Source organism: Coregonus clupeaformis, chromosome 15, assembly GCF_020615455.1.
Source record: "Coregonus clupeaformis isolate EN_2021a chromosome 15, ASM2061545v1, whole genome shotgun sequence".
Classification (NCBI taxonomy): domain Eukaryota; kingdom Metazoa; phylum Chordata; class Actinopteri; order Salmoniformes; family Salmonidae; genus Coregonus; species Coregonus clupeaformis.
The window spans coordinates 63,585,126-63,604,578 of NC_059206.1; the positions used below are offsets into that span (position 1 = coordinate 63,585,126).

Genomic DNA, 19,453 nt, shown 5'->3' on the forward strand with positions numbered 1-19,453 from the left:
GTTGCCTTGACCAATTAGAATGATGTATACAATAGAGGTCTGTCTTGTTGATCAACAGGAAGAACTCATCATGCAAATATTTGGAATGTGCACAAACCTTGGTTTATGAGGACAACACACGTGTTACTCTAAGATGATTCATTGCCTGGGGACAAGGGGTTGAAAATCCCCTGGAAACTCTTTTACATCATAACATGGGTGCAGGAATACATATTTTTATACAGTTAAAAAAGCCTCTACATTAAAATACTACAATTACATTCACCAAGCTGGTATGCAACTATAGCTGGGAGTGAATCAATTAATATCCTACTGTTGCCTTTCATTGCCTATAAAAAAATCAATTCAGCAATGTTACAAAGGCCTACAACAAAACTTGACAATTAAATAATATCCTTAGCATATTTATAGCCTAATATATATATTTTTTAATGAAAAGATGAATACATTGAATGCAGACTACATTTAAGACATTCTATGGAAAAGGTAATCTCACCATTTTATAAACTACTGGCTGTCACTCACTGGCTATACGTTTTCTTTATTTGCTATGTAATGAATATGCTAAATTCATTTGCAGATTGCACAGGTAAAGATGTAAGTGGTTTACTGATCCAACACCAATCCATAGTTTAGATGTTGCCAACAGATAGCCTAGCCTACAATCCTGAATTCCGCATGACTCCACGCCCTGTTTTCCGGGGACCCACATAGAATTCCAGCCCTTCCACGCTGCTATTACGTTCCGTTCGCGAGCAGAAGCTGGCTGCGGTGTCGTTTTCTCCGATCAGTCGGACCTTGATCAATCTTTTCAACTGTCCTTGTTCTCGGGTTTTACGCATTTGATTGCATTTGGAATAGCTTGGATTCGTGTGTGACCGTCGTTTCCAAATAAATTCGACCGAATTGGCTCTGAAGCAATGGATTGACTTCAGTTTTCCTTCAACCCCTCCACCAAGTTGAGAAAACAGTCTAACCTGCGGTCTCTCCATACTTCGAGCTCACGAGCCAGCTACATGTTTCATCCGGACAGTTTCAAAAGTAGCTGGTTCCGGATGTTTTTAAACAATTCGTAGGTGAAACATTAAACTTCTTCGTTTGTCTCGGGAGTGTATCGAAATAGGTGGCAGAGGATTTTAAACACGGATTTTCTCAGGGGTTCTTGAAGCCTGCAAACATTTATTTTTGAAAAGTGATGGCGGAGCGGGGAGCACGGTTGCTCCTCTCTCTCCTCTGTCTCACCTTTCTTTACCCGGCGACCACCGTGTCAAGACATGCCGACAAAGGTAATCATTACATTAGCTAATCAATTGGCTACTTTAATACTTTGTCAGTATTACAATGTAACTTGTTTTTCTGCTTTTGTTGTGAGTTTCAGTATCGCGTGTACAGCAACAGCTCGAGCTAGTAGATCCTGTGATGCACTACTAGCTCTAGAAACCGACATGGAGCATTGACTTATAGCTTCTAGGCATCTGCAGGCTACGCAAGCTAATTAGTCAGATGAATTTCAGTCAACTAAGGGCCAATGTTTTTAAACAATTTCCTTGTTAGGAGTACTTTTCAGACCACAACATTAACGTATAGGTGGTAAAACAAATGAAATGCGGTTGATGTCGAGCCGTTTCAAATGTTTTTATTGTATTGATTTGTTTTACCTTTAGCTATTATGTCTGGATTTGGCTCCCATGTCACGTTTGTTTCTATTTATTTTTCTTATGCACAGATTTAAAAACGGGTACATACATGCATGGAAATATTTGTCTATGTTTATTTATCTTGACGCAAATCGAAATGTTGTTGCATTGCATTAGCACAGGTTCTGCTTGATTCTCAATAACATTACAGTCACGTAATTCATTGTAACGGATGGCAAGAACCCGGCTCTATAACCCCAAATGAATGACTCTTATTTGGGTTTACTGTCAAGCAATAAAGCTGGCATCATCAGTCCGCAAGACATCTCATTACCTGGGCGTCAATACACGTTTGGCTGATGGATAGAAAGTACACGATTTATACCCTTTTTTTGTTTGTTAATTGGCTACAGTAGAGTAGCTATTGCAATAAGCAATTTTAATTAAGTCTCGTGAAGGCTAAATACGTTTGTGGTGTCTTCACCTTTAGGAGTTTGTTTGGGTGCTTTTCATTGTCCAACGGAATGTTGATCAAATAATAAAGAGGTAACGTCTTGACCCCATGTTTCCTGCTTTTTAATAGGGAATCTGATAGCCAATACATTCCAAGGACTATGAGCGACTGCGACAAATTGAATAGTTATAATGAATATGAAACAAACGGCACTCGTTGGAGTGCACACAACACATGCCCGCCTGTATCACATGCTTGGTCTTTAGCAAATTCACACCCCTGATAACCCTGTAAGAGATGAGACACAATTGTTTTCTTTTCAAGCCCTCAGCCGACTATGTTGGAGACTGGAAAATAATAAATAGTTGAGCAATACAACAGTCAATATTAAATTTTTTCCCACGAATCCAGTGAAATGCGAAGTTGTTTTTGGTGGCAAAAATGCAGGCCAGCTCTCTTTTTAAAGGTTCGCCTCCGTTAAAATAATGCATGTGAAGTGGAGAGACGGGCCTCTGCTGGCTGTTGGGCTCTCTTGTGTGAGGAGGCTGATGAAAGCGCCTCTCCTGCATGAAAAGCGCTATGCAGCGGTGAAGGGGAATGAAGAAAAAAAACAACCATTGGCTTTGCTGGAGATCAGTACAAAAGGGAGAGATGGGGGTAGGGTGGAACGGGCCTGACTCTGTCTGGAAAGTAATAAAACCAGGAGATTAAGGGGCGCGGGGAGTTCCTTTGGGAGCTCTGATTGATTCCAGAGAATTGGACTGAGACCTACACGCAGGGAGAGAGTCTCAAATTACTAATTGTGGGGTGCCCCTTTCTGAAAATATCTGTTTATTCGAAACACATTTCTCTGAGGTCTCATCTTTTGCGAGTAGGTCCGCAGCTAGAACTAGTCTTTATCAAAGTTGTGGACTTGCAGCGCTAGCTCAAATGAATATTTTTCTTCATTCTGTTCCAGCCGCCTCTGGGAACGGGCATATTCATAGCTTTTTTTCTGTCCTACTAAAGAATTCAATCTTCACCCACACATAGGAGTAGAGTTCTTCAACATGGCTGCTATCCTATGCCCTGCCCCCATAGCTGTTTAAAGTTCCTAACGCTCACGTTTGTCTTTGTAAACAGCTCATTTTAGCTGCCTGTCAGAGTGTAAAACCATTTACATTCCATCTTATCTCCCTAATCCTGCTGGGAGGGAATTGTGTGCTGATTGTCTCCCCGTGGACAATGCAAATAACTTGGTTAAATGTGTAAACATTTGGCAAACCCCCTCTGCTCCCACAAACCACTCTCCAGGGTTGGATCCCCTCTCAGACCCCCTCTGCTCCCACAAACCACTCTCCAGGGTTGGATCCCCTCTCAGACCACCTCGGCTGCAGGCCTGCAGCAGAGACTTACTTTAAAAACAACCTCCATGTTCTGTGGTGCTCCTAGGATTCTTCTGAGGGCTAAACCACTAAGAACCACATTTTCTCCATTTATTTTTCCAGAATTCATGGGAGTTTAAAAGTATGTGAATTTTTATTTATTAATCGTCTTTCTTTATGTGAACTAGGATTTAACGAATGCAACACTTGGCACTACTTTTTTTGATTGTATTTTGCTCTCTTAGTATAAAGGCAATGCCTGTGCAGGCTACACTATGTTAATGATTCATTTTGAATAAAGGTTTAAATAGAAAACCTGCTGGTAAAGCACTGGTAAATGTAAATGGGATTCGGCTGCTCAAATGACCCTTGAGACAGTCGGATGAGGCCTTCCCTCCAACTCCTACTGTCTTGTCACGCTGGCATCGATTTCAATAGACCTCCCTCACCTGCTGTCTTTCCTATATATCACGCTGTTTATGGATAATTTATTTATGGGCTCAAATTGCTCATAATGTACTAATGACCTCTTTCCACTGAGAATCTGATAATTGTACGCTTTGGGAAGTGTTTGATTCATCTGGTCGGCTAATGACACCCTCCCTCATTAGGAGATACTGATGATGTTCTATGTCCAGGGCTGGGAAGGTTGGGCGTGTAGCCCCTCACTGTCTCTTCTTCAGTGGAGTTGTGAACTGCAAGGTCAGCAGATGGACCCAACTACCCAACATGACTGTGCTAATTGCTACATTAGCAATGCATTCATTTGCTCAATATAATTTTAAGTATGTTTTGTCAACATGGCGAAATAGCATCCACGAGTTATTGTCGTAATTTACAATAACTACTGCAGCAGTTTATTTGTAATTGGCAGGAAGCTAAAAAGATCAATATGCCTTGATAATGGCGTTTCATCTGCGATGGTATCTTTTTGAAGGCAGCAGTCAATATAACCACCAGCTGTGCCTGCCTGCTTTGCTTTCAAGTGGCTTCCGTATTCATCCAAATAGACTATTAGTTCTTTTTGCTAACTGCCTAATGTGCAAATTAGATGTTGTAAACAAAACCTAAATTGAATCTTGATTGGGAGAATTGTATTCTGATTGGATGACATTACACACCACCAACTGTCAGAGATTGTGGATGCTTATCATAGTTCTCTGATTGCTATGCTTTTGTCACTATGTTGATCGTTTCCACTATCAACAAAATTCATAAATAGTTGTCTTGGGGGCAGCCATGTATGCAACATGTTTCCCCCCCTATTTCATTAGGAGTGGGACGTGCCAGCAAAGGCTCAGATTCAGGCATGGTTACTACTAGAGTAACAACACGCTTTCATTACCCAGCACAGCCTACAGTCAGTCCATAAGACACTCTCTCTCGGTACTGGGTACATTTTAAAACAATGGTTACATATAAGCAACATTTTAAAATAATAAATGTTTCTTTTTGCCAGCAGTCTTTGTTCTGTGTGAATGACATGGGGCTCTATCAAGAAGAAACTGTTTCAGCATCAAGAATTGTACCTGGCGCCGACGAAGATGTCGACCTCGCGACTAGCTCTTAGGAAACTTTGCAGTATTTATTTTATTTTATTATTATTATTATTATTTATTTTTAACATTATTAGCCCTGAAAGTGTTTTGTATCATTACATACAGCTGGGGAAAACTATTGGATATCAGAGCGGCGGTAACTCACCAGCATTACGACCAGGAATACACTAGTCACTTTAATAATGTTTACAGTCACTTTAATCATGTTTACATATAATAATAATAATAATAATATGCCATTTAGCAGACGCTTTTATCCAAAGCGACTTACAGTCAAGCGTGCATACATATCTTGCACTACTCATCTCATATGTATATACTGCATTCTATTCTATAATATTCTACTGTATCTTAGTCCATGCCGCTCTGTCATTGCTTGTCCATATATGTATATTTTCTTAAATTCCATTCCTTACTAGTTTTGTGTGTATTAGGTATATTTTGTGAAATTGTTAGATATTACTTGTTAGATATTACTGCACTGTCGGAGCTAGAAGCACAAGCATTTCGCTACACCCGCTATAACTTCTGCTAAACACGTGTGTGAGACATAAAATTGTATTTGATTTGGATTTTATGCTTTGAGCTACCCCACAGTGTAGCCAGCGCTGCTATAGAAATGTGGACAGACTGCAGACATGGCAGAGCCCCTCCTCATCAACACCACCACAAAGATAATACATGCCTTGAAACCTTAATTTTTGGATCCCCTCAGTTTCCCACATTAAACATTTTGCTTCAGCTATTCGTCTTGCGCTTGAACGTCTGCGGACAGTACTGAAGTAACCTAGTAGGGTTGGACGGTATCCAGATTTTCACACAGTGTCTGTACCATACCGGGTTATACAGTATTACTGAATGTGCACACAAGGTGCTTTTAGAAATATATATCATTAATAAAAATGTATGCACAAAACTATTTTAGGCAACATGGATCTTGATCCAGGAGAGGTTGAATGTCTCTGCTCTAACCAAGAAGGTTGGTCTTGACGGTATTGAAAGTCATTCCGTTGGTATTTCGAAATACCCCGGTATACGGTATCAATGGTATATCACCCAAGCCTATAACCTTGCCTTACTCCATGTAACCTAGGCCTAAACATCTTCCAGAGGCACACTGACAACCATTTTCTGTCCTCATTGACCTCCCTCTTCCAAGAGAGCCAAACTACAAACTCAACCCCATTCAGAAGGCATTGTTCCTCCTCTGAATGTTCCCTGTGTTACCCAACTGAAAGTGCTTGTCATCCCTTTTGATTAGGGTGAGGGCTGGCTGGCCGGTTGGTTGGAGAGAGGGGGAGAAGGCTGTTGTGAGTGGAGAGAAGCCAGACTTCTCCATGCTTCCAGGCCCAGACCAGATCATTGACATGGCTTTGCTTCACCCCTGCTGAGTTGAAAGGGTTTCTCTGTCTGAGCTGTGGTCTCGTTCTACCAGTGCCGTGGCATAGCACACAGTGAAACATGGCTAGTGCATCGTTCTCCATCATCCACGGCCAGCGTGGTGCCAACTTGTTCCCTTCTCTCCAAGGCCTGCTCCTCCTCCGATTCTGGTTGGCCTTTCAAAGTCCTTCAAAGGCTTTTGGAGAAGAGATATCACTTTTAGCTCAATGCTAACTTTAGCCCTAATTACTCCAGGGCAAGCTAGCTAGAACATTATGTGCCTCTGTGTTCTGTGTTGCTATTGTAGCTAATGGTCTCTGAGAGAACATGACATGATCAATCTGTGTTTTATCAGTTACTGTGCATTAAGGTTCACTGCAGTCTGGCTTGAAAGGGTACCATTCCCTCTAGTTGCTGTAATTGTGGATCTTTCTATGGCTTTTGGAGCAGAGTTATGTGGGATAGTGTCAGTAGCTGGCTATTGTAAACACAGGCTTTAAGTGGGAAACTGAAATGCTAATGGCTTATATTGATGCAGTGTCTGTGACGGATACAGGAGAGAACCCACAGTCCACCCACACTGCTCTCAGAAGAGCATGCGTTAGCACCATACTAAATCTCTAGTGAAATTATTGGAATAACAAGCATTAGCCTTTGCAGCACATTCATTCACATTCCGTAATCTAGGTGTGATGCAAGACTGCAGCCACAGTCGTGATGGATGCTTTCTTGGATGGGATGACAGTGTCAATTCCTTCATTGTTTATAAAGATACAAGGGGAGCCAAGCATCCCGACGCCCCATTTAGTAAACAAAGCACACTTGACGACAGCAAAAATGACTGCAGGAAATGGCAGTTATGCGCATTAACATGAGATACGAGCGTTGGCCACGGTTAGCATCGAGCTGTTTTTGTCCCTCCTTGCTCTGCATTCATGCCAAACTTCATAAGCCTTGTGGCCGTTCCAAAGGCGTCTTTCTGCAAACTGGGCAGGACTGCGAGGACAGTTTCCTAAAATGTTCCTCAAACTTTTGGTTCTGCCCGAGCTCCTGCCGTGGTGTTCCCTGCCAACGGCGGCAGCTGCAGAGGATTATGACACATACAAGCTGTGCTAGTAAGCGAGTCTCGGCCTAACGAGAAACTAGGCCCTATTTTACACAGAGCCCATTTACAGCTCTCTTCCACAATGAGAAAAAAGGGGATTGTTGGTGGATTTCTACTCTGCAAGCGCCGGAGGAGGCCTGGAAATCTGACCTTGAAGTTTCAAAGCAGGCCTATTCTCTTTAGAAGATGAAAAATACACTGTGGAGTGGAGTCCATCTTTTGTTGAGTCGTGGTTCCAAAACATCTTGTGTTATGATGCTACTTTGTGCTCAATCCTTTTAAAAGGATTTCAACTATTCTCTCTCTACACAAACTGATCTTTTCTGAAGGGCTATCATAGGCCTATGTGATACAGTAACAATTCTGGGTCCCAATTCTGTCATGTTATGCCCCATTTTACAGTAAAGGGTTAACACGACAATGACAATTGTTAATCATTGTAACTCTGGAGCACTTTTAATACATTTTTTAAGGTTCTAAATCTCATTATAATAATAAAATAATAATAATATGCCATTTAGCAGACGCTTTTATCCAAAGCGACTTACAGTCATGCGTGCATACATTTTTGTGTATGTATCATTCATGGCAGCAAGCCTCTCTTCATAAATTAAGGAGGATTGTAATATTCTCCTGGAAACTATGATTAATAACCTTAAATTGATTCCACTATACCTTCTGGAGTTTTCCACCCACAGCACTCACATGTGAATTTATCCTCCGCTGTCTTTTGGATGCCATCCAGGTTATGAAGAATTAGCCTGAATGGTAAATACCTTTTTGCAGTGGGTTTTGGGAAGTGAGATCACAAAAGGTACATGCATCAAAATGAATTCATCACTAGTAATTAGACGACTTGAACAAGATCAAGCTTGCTTCCCCATTGATATTTTTGGGCATGGCCATTCTCCAATTTGGCCAGCGTCATTTGAACCTAGTTAACACTGACCCAGTTTGTCAGAATTATTTTAATGGGTTTGCTGGCTTCTCCGTGTCTAAACAATACAAGTGCTGCCCCACGGCGACCTAGTTCACTGACCAAATTAACTCTTATTGTTTTCTCTGAAACCTCCGTCTTCATCTCTACTCTTGATACACCAGTCATACTCAATGGTGCTCGGCTTAACATAGTGTGCACGACTGAAATCCACCCCACACTCTCTGTACACCCCCCTCCACTCAGTCAAAGGAGCACTTCATACGCTGGAGGGGTGTGGGGGCAGTCAGTCACAGAGGGAGGATTGTGAGGGCTGCTTAAATAAACCGCCTGTCATCGTCTTGTGCCCAGCCTATGGCTTTTGGCAGCTTCAGATATGAAGAGGTGTGTGGTTGAGGGTATGTGTGTATGCGTGCCACCCGCCCTTGGATGAACAGCTGTTTTATCAACAAGGTTCAGAGAGTTGCATGGCATTAAAAAACTATTAGTTTACCTGGTCTAGCAGAAGGGTAGGCATAGAAATGAGTGTTTTGCTTTTGACACACAGTCATCAGCAGAGATTTATCTGGTATAGTCCCCTAGAAGACTGTCAACTAACAGAAGAGCTCCCTCAGAAAAGAGGGAAAGGCAATCCTTTAATTGTAACACTTTGATTCTACCAGTCTTTTTAATAGGAGAGGCCTCTCTTAGGCAGAGCCAAAATGGTAGATTTGCAGGCAGCTGCGAATGACAAATGAGAGGTTGTTAGTTGTGTGGTTTGGGTATGTTGCTATCTAACTGCTCTTAAAAAGCTAAAAGTGTGAGTGCCGAAAAATAGTTTACAAGCGCCACAGACATGAAACTTTGAGCCTCAACGGACCTACTTGTCAAATGCAGAGGTGGATCACACTCCAGAGTTTAGAGACTCTTGACTCTCTCAGATAAACTACCTGAGAGAACTTCCCCTTGCTTTCATGTCTAATTATAGTCTTTGAAATTGTTAATGACGCTGTGTAAATCTGGCAAGCGGGTCCCGAACCATTCCCTTTGAAGTAGAAATCGTTTCCTTCAGAAGTTTAAAAAAATTTGTTTTACAAGTAAAGTGGTTGTCTTTGTAGTAGAATTTCATCTTAACCGCTGCTCATTTTGGCTCAAGTGGGTGTAGAACTATTTTAAGTTTTGCAAGAACGTACAGTGCCTTGCAAAAGTATTCATCCCCCTTGGCGTTTTTCCTATTTTGTTGCATTACAACCTGTAATTTAAATTGATTTTTATTTGAATTTCATGTAATGGACATACACAAAATAGTCCAAAATGGTGAAGTGAAATGAAAAAAATAACTTATTTCAAGAAATTCAAAAAAATTAATAACGTAAAAGTGGTGCGTGCATATGTATTCACCCCCTTTGCTATGAAGCCCCTAAATAAGATCTGGTGCAACCAATTACCTTCAGAAGTCACATAATGAGTTAAATAAAGTCCACCTGTGTGCAATCTAAGTGTCACATGATCTCAGTGTATATATACACCTGTAATGAAAGGCCCCAGAGTCTGCAACACCACTAAGCAAGGGGCACCACCAAGCAAGCGGCACCATGAAGACCAAGGAGTTCTCCAAACAGGTCAGGGACAAATTTGTGGAGAAGTACAGATCAGGGTTGGGTTATAAAAAAATATCCGGAACTTTGAACATCCCAAGGAGCACCATTTTAAAAATCCATTATTAAAAAATTGAAAGAATATGGCACCACAACAAACCTGCCAAGAGAGGGCTGTCCACCAAAACTCACGGACCAGGCAAGGAGGGCATTAATCAGAGAGGCAACAAAGAGACCAAAGATAACCCTGAAGGAGCAGCAAAGCTCCACAGCGGAGATTGGAGTATCTGTCCAAAGGACCACTTTAAGCCGTACACTCCACAGAGCTGGGCTTTACGGAAGAGTGGGCAGAAAAAAGCCATTGCTTAAAGAAAAAAATTTGCAAACACGTTTTGGTGTTCACCAAAAGGCATGTGGGAGACTCCCCAAACATATGGAAGAAGGTACTCTGGTCCGATGAGACTACAATTGAGACCTCAATCCAATTGAGAATCTGTGATATGACTTAAAGATTGCTGTACACCAGTGGAACCCATCCAACTTGAAGGAGCTGGAGCAGTTTTTCCTTGAAGATTGGGCATAAATCCCAGTGGCTAGATGTGCCAAGCTTATAGAGACATACCCCTAGAGACTTGCAGCTGTAATTGCTGCAAAAGATAGCTCTACAAAGTATTGACTTTGGGGGGGGTGAATAGTTATGCACGCTCAAGTGTTCTGTTTTTTTGTCTTATTTCTTGTTTGTTTCACCCAAAAAATTATTTTGCATCTTCAAAGTGATAGACATGTTGTGTAAATCAAATGATACAAACCCCCAAAAAATCCATTTTAATTCCAGGTTGTAAGGCAACAAAATAGGAAAAATGCCAAGGGGGGTGAATACTTTTGCAAGCCACTGTATGTAGGTGCCAGAAATGTCAATTGCCTTGGCAGTGTTTATTCTAAGTGTTATTTTGGAACTAAAGTCAATCTGCATCCAGAAGACGGACCAAACACACACTACATAGGGGAAAGGGGTAGAGTTCTAGACCAGCAGTTCCCAACCTTTTCCGTTCCTGGGACCACCAAATCACTGTCAAGCTCTTGAGGAGCACCATTCGCGGAGTTGCAGATTTAAAAAATGTTTTGCACATATATCTTGCCAGTCAAATTTAGTCCATTTTAGCAGTGAATGTAAGAAATTAAAGGCCTGTTTTTATAAACATTTTGCATTGTGTAAAGTAATGTAAAATTGCTTATAATACCAATAATACTCCCAGCTGTTATTATTTTTGGTAGAAGATTGCGGCCCGCCTGCAGTACCCCCACTAACCACCAATGGTCAGGTTGGGAACCACTGGTCTAGACGAGTTGCTTTTGGTCATCTGACTAGTCGAGTTGCAGATGCTGCTGATAGCCATTCCAGTGTCTGCATTGTTGTCAGCGTTGGTACACTGTCCCTTTAAATCTGCATCACGTCTCCCTCAACCTCCCAGGTTTTGTTGTGATTTCATTTGCTACCATGGCGACCCCACAACTCCTCCTGGTTGTTTATATTAACTTGTGTTTCTGTGGGTAAATCCGGACTGAAATTAGTATTTTGAAAAGTGCAGCGCAAGGATAGATGTTCTTTTGTGTCTCCGGGAGCTCCCCTTTGGCATGTGGCACCACTGGCTGCAGTGGCTTTTCACTGTGTTATTGGAGCCTGTTTCTCTTCAGCGTTGAGCTCAGCTAAAACTAACAGGTCAAGAGTGGCAGCACAAAGTACAGCCTTAGTCTATTTAATGTGCTGCTATGATGTCATTGAATTGCCCATCTCTGGTGACTCTTGCCTGGGCCCAAACTAATCAGAACTGAATAGATCTGCCCGAAAAAAACACTCACGGCAGGTTATTTAGCTTTTTAGTAACTCTTTAGAAATGGTCAGTTGCACCTCTTTACTATAGAAAAGGCGATCACGAGCTCTGCTATATGAGTGAGCTGATAATGGTTATGGAACGTGATTTGGGCTGGGTAACTCAAGACATGAACTCATTGTCATACATAAAATGCACAGCTTTGGCTGAGGTGCTGACTCTTTGTATTGCCATAATAGAAAACTCTGAGTTCCTAATGGATTATAGAGACCGGTCTACTGACTTTGTATACAGTGAGAGGCCCCCTCGGGGACAGGAATGTTGGAGGTTTTCTAAGCCATTTCTTTGAGGTGGCCTCGAGCCTGCGTGAAAATACTACGACTCCCAGGGGGCCATGCATTGTAAATAAGAATTTGTTCTTAACTGACTTGCCTAGTTAAAATAAAATACAAATGCACCTGAGCTCAAGGAGTGATGGGAAAGTGAAAACACCACCCTGGTTGTCTGAATGAGGAAATTCTCTTTTCTCATAGGCCTGTACTATTGTCATGTGAATTTCTATCTCTAATTCAACCTAAGCTTGAATCATTACCAGAGGTTGTAAGGCTCTGGTTTTAATCATCAATGATTCAAGGTCCACAACCACGAAGAAGGATTTTTTGTATGTTTATTCATGGAGAGCTCTGGGGCCAAAGACCCAAACATACGATTTTATACCTCCTGAACTTGACTCCTCCCACCTTTAGGTGGGTTTTCTAAACAGTTTCCGCCTTCCCCCTTGAATGTTTAGTACCGCCCCCTCTGTTAGTGGGTTGACACTACATGATAATTCTAACATTTATACTGTATTTGGGGTGAAATCCTTTAGTCATTATTCTTAAAATCCAAATTAATCTAACAACTATTCTAGTCTGAGAAGTCTCTTTTCATGAAAGCCACACATACAAATACACCGACATGGAGAACAATGAACTCAACAGCACTGATTTCACATGTGGAAAAATATGTATATATACTATCTCTCTTTGTAAATTTATATTACATCTGACGTCAGAGCTCGACAAGTTTGAGAGCATATATATATTTTTTTTTTCCCACGTCAAACCCCCCAGATACTGCAGCACGAGCCCAGGCATCATTCAACCACCTTTATGAAACCGTAAAGAACCTGAACACGGCATCTGGGAGACGCAATCTCAAGAGCTGCATCTAAATACAGATATGACCTTCCTCTGCTGCTTAAAGGGAGGAGGAGGTGAGCGAAATGGGGAGGGTGGGAGGGGAGGCCTGCAGAGATGAGGGCTGCGGAGGTGAGGCTGTTTCAGAGTGATTGAAACCAGCCGCATCGGCTCCCTCTGACTCCTTAAGCCTGACCTCTGACCCCAGCCCCCCCCCATCCTCATTACAGGTCATTTAGTGACAGGGGGCAGAACAGTTACAAAATGGAGATGGAGAGAGCTCAGCGGGAGCACCTGCAGAATGGCAGCGGCATTCCAACACTGACTGGGCCCTGAGACACACAGATTTCATATGAGACCATGGGGACAGGTTTGGATTGGAGGAGGGGTGTGGAGGAAGTTTGGGGTGATGGGGGGGGGCAGTTGGTGGAGTATCAGGCCAGCTCTTACCCTGCAACCCTAACAAGGCGTCCTATCAAAAAGTCAGGAGGAAGAGCATTAGTGACACACACAGTGGTAATTACCTTTACGAGAGCTCCCAAGGCAAAGCCTGCATTGTAAATATATTAATGCAGTCCGTAAATAAAATGCTAAATGAGTGGTCGAACATTCATTATTTGTCGACTCTAGTTATTTTCGAAACCGGGCTTTGTCAGATTTATGAAGTAGGCCACTGTTGGCAGACTTTGCATCAGAGATGTCCTGTAAAGGGGACTCTTCGTTATGATCCTAGAGGGACAAAGAGGAGGTAGCACCAGAATGTCAGACTGACTGCTGACAGTGTCTCTGTGCCAATTCCCTCATGCCGTTTCCCAAATCACTTTCATTTGACCACTGAACCTCATTTGAACTGTGTTAGATGGCCCTGTTCAGGTATGTACTGCGCTAACCACAGATGGATTATTGGACGGATGGAAGCTAGCTAAATTAGTTTCTGCTTTAGGGCTGCTTTCATACTCCATTTACTAGAGAGGTCTAAATTAGTCCTGAGTGCATTAACATGTCGTCCAACCTTCCAGGACACCTGCTATACATATGTTCAAGTTAAAGACACACACACACACACACACACACACGCTCTCTCTCTTAGTTAATGGTTCTTAGAATATCTCTTCCAGTCTGTTAACTTTGGTAAATGGCTTGAAGTTTGATAATTCTTAATGAAAATTCACTTGGAATTATAAACATTTTAAGCAAGTGTCAGTGAGTTTGGCTGTTTCCTAAACACACGTATTAGCATATTCAGAGTTTATTAACAATGTTAGAGTTGAATCCTCTTCAATAGGCCCGAGGTGCTCTATTCAAAATCCCAGTCTATTCTGCCTCATCTCCTCTCACAATAATCCCACCCTGGGTTACAATGGTTAGAGGTTTTATTAGCGCTAGCTAGCGGGGTGCTATTTGTTCTGGAAGAGTCTGTGGTCTTAATGATGACGCTCTGTAGGTACACCCCTTACCCTGTTCAGCCTTAAATCAATGGACCCACTTTTTCCTCTACCCCTGTCCCCCCCTACCGCTGCTCCCACACTCCACGGTGCCACTGCATTCCCAGCCTGGCGGGGCAGTGTCTGTAGGCCAGGGCGATGTCACGCACCACTGTCAGCCCCACAACCACCACAGAGGGGTGGGGTCACAGGTTGAAGTGCTCCCCGTGGAATAATGCCTGGTATACCTAGCGACTGTACGCCGACCCACATGCTGGCTAATGTGGTAATTAATTTCTAATGAGAAAGGAATTGCCTGGCCGCGTACCAGCTATCTCTCTCTCTCTCTCTCTCTCTCTCTCTCTCTCTCTCTCTCTCTCTCTCTCTCTCTCTCTCTCTCTCTCTCTCTCTCTCTCTCTCTCTCTTCTCTCTCTCTCTCTCTCTCTCTCTCTCTCTCTCTCTCTCTCTCTCTCTCTCTCTCTCTCTCTCTCTCTCTCTCTCTCTCTCTCTCTCTCTCTCTCTCTCTCTCTCCTCTCTCTCTCTCTCTCCTCTCTCTCTCTCTCTCCTCTCTCTCTCTCTCTCTCTCTCTCTCTCTCTCTCTCTCTCTCTCTCTCTCTCTCTCTCTCTCTCTCTCTCTCTCTCTCTCTCTCTCTCTCTCTCTCTCTCTCTCTCTCTCTCTCTCTCTCTCTCTCTCGTCTACGTGGGATAAAAATGGAAAAGGAGGAGAAGCTATCCTCTCCTAAGCTCATCCCTGCTGAAGCGTCTGAGGAGAAACATTCCTCACATGCTAGTGTCAGGGTGGCTGTGGATTGCTATACTCCCACACATTGCCTTACTAGTAGACTGGAGTCTCCATGTTTGGGAGCGGAACTACCCTGTGGCGAAATCTCACACCTCGTAGGTTGTATGGAGGACCCTGTGAGATGGGGATGAAAGGGTTTTACTCTGTACTTGTGGTTTAAATACGAAAGTATGGGACTGTGTCTTTTTGTTGGTTTTTCAATTCTGTCCAAGCTCTACCAAGCACCCATTCACAACTCACATCTGGCAAAGTGCTATTAGCATCATTCAAACATTGTTTCATTTTTGCCAGACAAAGGGGGGAAATGATTATTTAGCCTATTCAATGTTACTTAATTGAAGCCGGTGTGGTTTTTGGTCAGCGTCGCGGCGGTCTGTATTGATACGATTTCCTGAAGGAAACAATCCTGTCAAATGCAGGAAGTCATTAGGAAGCCAGGGCCTCACGTCTCTCCCTACTGAGTCAATAGTAGCCAGGGCCTCACGTCTCTCCCTACTGAGTCGATAATAGCCCGGGCCTCACGTCTCTCCCTACTGAGTCAATAGTAGCCAGGGCCTCCCGTCTCTCCCCTACTGAGTCAATAGTAGCCCGGGCCTCACGTCTCTCCCTACTGAGTCGATAATAGCCCGGGCCTCTCATCTCTCCCTACTGAGTCAATAGTAACCAGGGCCTCACGTCTCTCCCTACTGAGTCGATAATAGCCCGGGCCTCACGTCTCTCCCTACTGAGTCAATAGTAGCCAGGGCCTCCCGTCTCTCCCTACTGAGTCAATAGTAGCCCGGGCCTCACGTCTCTCCCTACTGAGTCGATAATAGCCCGGGCCTCTCATCTCTCCCTACTGAGTCAATAGTAACCAGGGCCTCACGTCTCTCCCTACTGAGTCGATAGTAGCCCGGGCCTCACGTCTCTCCCTACTGAGTCAATAGTAGCCCGGGCCTCACGTCTCTCCCTACTGAGTCAATAGTAGCCAGGGCCTCACGTCTCTCCCTACTGAGTCTATAGTAGCCAGGGCCTCACGTCTCTCCCTACTGAGTCGATAATAGCCCGGGCCTCACGTCTCTCCCTACTGAGTCTATAGTAGCCAGGGCCTCACGTCTCTCCTTACTGAGTCGATAATAGCCCGGGCCTCACGTCTCTCCCTACTGAGTCAATAGTAGCCAGGGCCTCCCGTCTCTCCCTACTGAGTCAATAGTAGCCCGGGCCTCACGTCTCTCCCTACTGAGTCGATAATAGCCCGGGCCTCTCATCTCTCCCTACTGAGTCAATAGTAACCAGGGCCTCACGTCTCTCCCTACTGAGTCGATAGTAGCCCGGGCCTCACGTCTCTCCCTACTGAGTCAATAGTAGCCCGGGCCTCACGTCTCTCCCTACTGAGTCGATAGTAGCCAGGGCCTCGCGTCTCTCCCTACTGAGTCTATAGTAGCCAGGGCCTCACGTCTCTCCCTACTGAGTCGATAATAGCCCGGGCCTCACGTCTCTCCCTACTGAGTCTATAGTAGCCAGGGCCTCACGTCTCTCCCTACTGAGTCGATAATAGCCCGGGCCTCACGTCTCTCCCTACTGAGTCAATAGTAGCCAGGGCCTCCCGTCTCTCCCTACTGAGTCAATAGTAACCAGGGCCTCACATCTCTCCCTACTGAGTCTATAGTAGCCAGGGCCTCACGTCTCTCCCTACTGAGTCAATAGTAACCAGGGCCTCACATCTCTCCCTACTGAGTCTATAGTAGCCAGGGCCTCACGTCTCTCCCTACTGAGTCGATAGTAGCCAGGGCCTCCCGTCTCTCCCTACTGAGTCGATAGTAGCCAGGGCCTCACGTCTCTCCCTACTGAGTCGATAGTAGCCAGGGCCTCACGTCTTTCCCTACTGAGTCAATAGTAGCCAGGGCCTCACGTCTCTCCCTACTGAGTCAATAGTAACCAGGGCCTCACGTCTCTCCCTACTGAGTCTATAGTAACCAGGGCCTCACGTCTCTCCCTACTGAGTCAATAGTAACCAGGGCCTCACGTCTCTCCCTACTGAGTCTATAGTAACCAGGGCCTCACGTCTCTCCCTACTGAGTCGATAATAGCCCGGGCCTCACGTCTCTCCCTACTGAGTCGATAGTAACCAGGGCCTCCCGTCTCTCCCTACTGAGTCGATAGTAGCCAGGGCCTCCCGTCTCTCCCTACTGAGTCGATAGTAGCTGGTGGGCCTTCCCTATTTAGCCACTGTGAATGAGCTTAGCGCTTGTCATAATAAAGGCAGGAAATGAACTGTACTCGCAGAGGAGAAATGAACTGTACTCACACAAGTGAAAGCAGGATGCTCATTGTGCTTTTAATTGACCTAACTGGGTTTGGAGAAAAAAAGAGAAGGGACTGAATCCTCTGTTAAGGTAAAAATAGAACCCTGCTCAAGGTAGGAAAAAGAAAGGACGCTCTTAATAAGGAAACGTTTATTACATTAAAGAGCAACTTTTTTTGGTGTAGTAATTATACAGTCTACTGACTCAAGTTATAAATCATGTTCTTCCTAGACTAGAACACTGTAAAAATAACGAGGAACGCTGTGCTTTTGATTCAAACACAACGCATGCAAAAACATCACGTCACCTGAGTTCAGGTATGAACTGTGTGGGGCCGGCTGCATTCCTCAGGACCAGCCTGTTTGCCTTGGCTAACCGCACCAGGCTGGCTGACTTCTTCCCTCAGGCATTTTAGCCTGAATCACTGTAGTAGACGGTTACCTCAACTGTCACCGCTGAAGCATTTTAGAGCTCGAGTTTTAGTTCGTAGGGTTTTTTTTTGACTGCATCTTAATCAGATTTAAATGTTTGGGATTTACTTTTTAATAGCCAGGCATCATTGTAAGTTGCTCTTAACTTTCACCCCCTAAAGCCTAATGCATTTGCTAGCAGTCAATGCTAACTAGCTAAACGCTAACTCCTGGAACAATTTGGAAATTGTGATTCTATTTGCATCCTGAGGTGACGGATCAGAGGATATCTGGCACACATATGTGGGCTAAGTCTAATTGATATTTAGCTTTGCCCAGCTTAAACTAGCGGTAAACAGATTTGTATTGAGGATTTTCCAGATTAAGTCCAGGAGTTCAATCTCTCCTGCTTTGGCTGTCCTCGCTCATTGTCCCAAATGCCCCCTTAACCTGGGATTTACTAGCATATGAGGAGGAAATGAGGAAAGATAAAACAATAAATTCAAGGCAAAGCCCCTCTCTATGGAAATGAGATGCACACTCTGCATCGTCTGTCACTTCAGGCACACGTCCTGTTTTTTTTCTCGATAAATTGATTTTGGATCCCTGAGCGGCTCCATATTCCCTCAAAGTTGAGCTTCATCAACATCTGTAAGTGAATTACTCAAGGTAAAACCCATCCTAATGGAATCGCAGGGTCCGGCAGTACATTTCTCCCCATTTAGGTTTTTCTGCCTTAATAATGGAGGACATTAGATTGGACTGCCTTTCTGTTTGGGTGGATGGAGGGGAAGTGGAGGCGGATACGGCCATCTTGTCTTTTGTTTCTCAGTTTTCTCTAGTGATACACCTCAAACCTGGAGGCAACGTTCAACCAAAATGCTGCCGTGTCTGTTTACGGCTGCAAGTCATCCCAGTAGAATCCCAGGCAGGCACTTCATTTAAGTGTAGTTAAGTGATTTAGCATCTGTTTTTTTATAGGGCCCTTGTGAGCCACAACATCTCTGTCCACCCCTGTGGCGTCAGGGCTCCTATTTGAATTTCTTTGTTGCCCTGAATATTGTTGTAAGGGTGTGTGTTTATATGAAGGGGGTAGGAGGCTAGGAGCTGGTGTGTGTGTGTGTGTGTGTAATATTCAGCGTGACCAATGGGCGGCTCATTTGAGGCTTGTTGGTGTGTTCTCAGGGGGCACATGGCTTTATCTACTGCCCGCAGGGCGGAACCAGCCTCCATTCTTCATATAACCCATTCCTACCCCCCCAACTAGCCTTAGAACACAGTCAGCACAATCAATAACAACCCCCTCCCCCCCTACCTCTTCTCTCTTCTGTCCTGGCACCCCCTAGTTTCCTGGTTTCCATTTATCAAGAGTGCGTTTTGATGTCGCTTCATCACTCTGTCAACCCTCCAACACCTCAGTTTGTATAATTGTATTAGATTCTCTACGGTGGCAATATTTTTCGCCCCGCCTCAAGTCTCTGGGAATCCAAAGGGCTTTTCCAAAGCACT

At 44.0% G+C, this 19,453-nt stretch overlaps 1 protein-coding gene across 11 annotated transcripts in view; it reads left to right on the forward strand.

The window, feature by feature from the left end:
- Nucleotides 1-716: 716 nt before the first annotated feature.
- Nucleotides 717-19,453, forward strand: part of neo1a (neogenin 1a) — a 209,478-nt gene continuing 190,741 nt past the window's right edge. For 5 of the 11 annotated variants that reach the window (XM_041859647.2, XM_041859658.2, XM_041859648.2 and 2 more), the window contains exon 1: nucleotides 719-1,286. In XM_041859647.2, the coding sequence (XP_041715581.2) occupies nucleotides 1,196-1,286 (91 nt within the window). In that variant the 5' untranslated portion in view covers nucleotides 719-1,195. Of the gene's footprint in view, nucleotides 1,287-19,453 lie in introns of all 11 variants that reach the window. The other 6 variants (XM_041859657.2, XM_041859653.2, XM_041859652.2 and 3 more) reach the window with 4 other exon arrangements.